This window comes from Euphorbia lathyris, chromosome 1, assembly GCF_963576675.1.
Source record: "Euphorbia lathyris chromosome 1, ddEupLath1.1, whole genome shotgun sequence".
In the NCBI taxonomy this organism is placed as follows: domain Eukaryota; kingdom Viridiplantae; phylum Streptophyta; class Magnoliopsida; order Malpighiales; family Euphorbiaceae; genus Euphorbia; species Euphorbia lathyris.
This window is the reverse complement of record NC_088910.1, coordinates 110,285,678-110,289,685: the sequence shown is the minus strand read 5'-3', so window position 1 is coordinate 110,289,685 and position 4,008 is coordinate 110,285,678. Positions and strand designations below refer to the sequence as shown.

Sequence of the window (4,008 nt, the reverse complement as noted above, 5' to 3'; positions counted from 1 at the left end):
TATTATATATATATATATTTTTTAATGCCACATAAAAGTAGGAGAATTTCATTTGACTTGTAAATGTGATACGAAATCCATACTAATCCTAGTGGATAGACACAACTACCCAATCATTTTTTAGGGTTTGATTAGAGTTTACTTATTTGACATTAATATGATAATTGAAACGATACGAACACGACACTAACCTGATATTAACCACCTTCGTTAGACCACAAGTATTTGTCGTTGGAAAATAAAATAATGATGCCACGATCCTTTCAATTTTAATCTATTAAGTTTACGAATCTTTTAATTTGATACGTTAAACCATCACTTATAATTAACCGTATATATTGGGTCCCTGATTATACATCGTGACTCATTTCATTTACGTCGAAATTTCATTGTTTATAGTTCATATGTAGACACAAATCATTATTTTCAAATCCGTAAAAATACAATTTTGTAATACAAGTAAAATTAGTCATTGTAAACCCACTTTTTATTTAAAAAAAGTGCAAGTGAAATTAGTAATATAATTCTAATCGAGTTTGATATACTGATTCAATGTTTGCTATTTCTAATAGATAGTAAAATTCACCGAAATAACTATCAACAATTGCTTTTGGATTGTAACTAAATAATTACATTACCGATTGGAAAGGATAAAAAAACAAAAGGAGAACCAAATCGACATCCAAAGAGTTGTTTGATCACAGCAATAACAATATAAGAAATATGCAACGTAAAAATGAGTACTAGTTAAACAGAAATAACTAATTGAAGTCCATCCAGATGAATCATTGCCTTTAGTAAAGCTCCAGACCAGATCGCCTAGGTTTAGGAAGAAGCATTAATGGTTTCATTTTCTTAATAACAATCCCAAATTTATCAGACAAATCCAGCTCTATTCCATGTGGTAATGTCCATTCAAATGAATGCAACATTGAACCCAATATGTATATCAATCCCCTCTCTGCTAATGGAATTCCTGCACAAACTCTCCTCCCTGCTCCAAATGGTATATACTTAAAATTGTTCCCCAAATAATCAAAATTTTCACCTTTAGTATCCAAGAACCTCTCGGGCCTAAACTCCAACGGATTTTCCCAATAAAGGGGATCTCTGTGGATAGCATAAACATTGAAGAATACAGAAGTTCCCTTTGGAATTGTATAGCTTCCTAGTGTGCAAGATTCACTTGACAAATGAGGTACTAATAGAGGAAGTGCTGGATGCAAACGATTTGCCTCTTTACACACTGCATCAAGGTACTTTAGTTTGGGTAAATGAGACTCTTCTAATTCATTGTTGATACCCACGACTTCTTCTAATTCTCTGTATACTTTCTTTTTTACTTGTTCATTTAGCATTATTTCTGTCATTGTCCATTCTAACATAGTAGCTGTGGTGTCTGTGCCACCCACCACTATGTCCTGCCAATAATACCAATTCATGAATCAACTTAAAATCAAATGGGACAAATACGTATGCTGTCAAATTTTTTATTATTATTATTATCTACAACATTCACAACCCAGTAATAGAAGTGCTAGGAGTTTCGTTTTGTATATTCCATTACTTGGGCTCAAAATTACTTCATATAGCATTATGGATCCAAACTTACTTCAAAACAAAACAAAATTTTATTAATTTTTTTTAAGGTAATTAATTTATTAGTTCTTATATTTTGACAAAACACACTGTTTAGTTTTTGTATTTTTAAAAACACACGGTAAGGTCCCTAATATTTTTTTAAGTGAACTGTTTAGTCCTTCCGTCTATTTGTTAGATTTTTTACCGTTTATGAATTCGGAAATGACTAAATTACATTTTACTATTTATCAGTTAAAAGCAATTCACACCTCTATGTCTTTCTCGCACAACTCGCGCTGACAAAAAAATGGAGAAAGGATTGAATCCCTAACTCATAATCAAATCATTCACGCTCACTCTTCCTGTTTGAATTGAAGGTAGAAATCGACTCAAATCTTAAAGGTGTCAATCCTCTTACTCTCAATGGTGAGTTTAATTTCCTCCATATTCTCAACTCATGTTTACTGTCAACTGATTCAGTAATGACGAAAGATGTTTCTGCTAATCCAAATTGACTAACAGAATCTTCATAAGAGTCTAACGGCAGGGACTAAACAGTTCACCGAGAAAAACGTTAGGGACTAAACAGTTCATCGAGAAAAAGCTTAGGGACCTTGCTGTGTGTTTTTTAAAATACATGGACTAAACAGTGTGTTTTGTCAAAATATAGGGACTAATAAATTAATTACCATTTTTTTAATATGAGGTGTATATCTTCACTTGCTCAAAACTATTATAGCAAATTTAGACCTTCTTACTAATCAAATTAAAGATGACTTAAGCAAAAAAGATTCCTAGTTGCTCTAATTTTTTTTTTAAAAAAAAATCTAATTAGTTTATAACCAATTAATCAAATTAGCTTAAAAAGAAATAAGTTGTAAAAAGGAAAGAAAGAAACTCATAAAGATGTAGTATTTTGATATCATACCAGTAACAAGGCTTTGAGTTGGTTGGTGGTAATTGATGTTTGAGCATCACCTTGGTTGTTATAATCCATTAGAATCTGCAAGAAGTCTCTCTTTCCCTCTTTCTTTTCTTCCTTCCCTTCTCCTAGACGCTGCTCTATCATTGAATTAAAAATCTTGTCAAATTGTAAGTGTACTCTTCTTGCTTGTTTCTCTATACCTTGCAAGTCAAGCCTTGCTAGAATTGGAAAAACATCCGAGACATTAGTTCTTCCCAATAAGATCATGAGTTCCTCTGCCATTTTCCGAAACTCTGCAATAAAATGAGTACTTTTCTCTCCTTTGAGCGTGCCACCACACAACATACTTATAGCAGAGTTTGTAGTTATTCCAAATGCCAATTCACCAAAATCAACTACTTCCCCTGCTTTATTATAAGCATGCCTAATACCCTTGTGCATCTCTTGCTTTCGGAGCCGATAGAGGTCATTGATGCTTGCATTATTCAGCATCTCCCGAACAAACACTTTACGCATTTTCATCCATTCTGGATCATAAAGGCGGAAAGCTATACCGTTTCCGCCATAACTGATGATCTTAGCAGCCAGGGTTGGTTCGTGGTTTGCAAAGATCTTGTCATTGTCGCGGAGAACTTGCTTCGCGAGGTAAGGTGAGCTAATTACTACGTACAATTTGTTTCCGAGCCAGAGCTTGTAGATAGGACCATATTTTGCAGCTAATTGAGTGAAGTTTTTGTGGAGGAAAGTGCCTAGAAATGGAAGGTATCCGAGCACTGGCAAGCCCCGGGGACCTGGCGGCAGCTGATCTTTTGATTTCTTGACGATATTCCATAACAGTACTATGCTCAGGACTGTGAGTGTTAAGGTTAGATATAGTTCCGATGAGCAGATGCTGAAGAAGTGGTATAACTGAGACATGTTTTTCAATGCTTAAGAAGTGGGTTTTCATAGAAATAGCATCGACTTAACAGTTTTAAAGTAGTTTTTTTTGTTTTACTATTTTTTGAGATAGGGCTTGTGATATTATGTTGTGAAAGTCCAAGAGAAAGATGAGATTACAAACAAATAATAGAGAAAAAGCACTGCATCAACCAAAAGGGTGGACAGACAAGACACTCGTCGGATCTTGTCAAAGCACTTCAATGTTTGGTTTCTCATCAACCATAAAGGTGAGAATGATTGAGCTTTCTTTTTCAATGGGTAGAATATGTGGTCTTAAAAATTCCTTAGCTCATAATTAAGAAGAGTCAGTTAGGAGTTTCTTATGGCTTGGGATCAAGAACAGGCTGCTTACTAATTCAGATAGGAAAAGACGCCATTTGGTGGAGTCGGGAGATTGTAGCAGATGTAGAGGGCATGAAGAAACCATTTGTCATGCTCTGAGGGACTGTGAGAAAAGTAAAGGTATTTGGAGGAAAATTCTCCCCAGTAATATGATTAATATGTTCTTCTCTTATTCTAATCTGGATTGGTTTGAGGATGGGGTCAGTGGGAAATTGCTT

At 34.4% G+C, this 4,008-nt stretch overlaps 1 protein-coding gene across 1 annotated transcript; it reads right to left on the bottom strand.

Moving 5' to 3' along the window:
• Window positions 1-589: 589 nt before the first annotated feature.
• On the bottom strand, window positions 590-3,611 carry LOC136213440 (flavonoid 3',5'-hydroxylase 1-like). Its single transcript, XM_066002825.1, has 2 exons — window positions 2,510-3,611; window positions 590-1,421 (listed from the first exon to the last, which is right to left on the bottom strand). The coding sequence occupies exons 1-2, from the start codon at window positions 3,422-3,424 to the stop codon at window positions 795-797; spliced, it is 1,542 nt and encodes a 513-aa protein (XP_065858897.1). The 5' UTR covers window positions 3,425-3,611; the 3' UTR covers window positions 590-794.
• Between the last annotated feature and the right edge of the window lie 397 nt (window positions 3,612-4,008).

Bases quoted from the DNA above. Each gene is read 5' to 3' on its own strand.
- LOC136213440 (XM_066002825.1), bottom strand. From the start codon at position 3,424: ATGTCTCAGTTATACCACTTCTTCAGCATCTGCTCATCGGAACTATAT. The intron at 1,422-2,509 runs GTATGATATCAA...TATTATTGGCAG, and splicing joins AACTCAAAGCCTTGTTACTG to GACATAGTGGTGGGTGGCAC.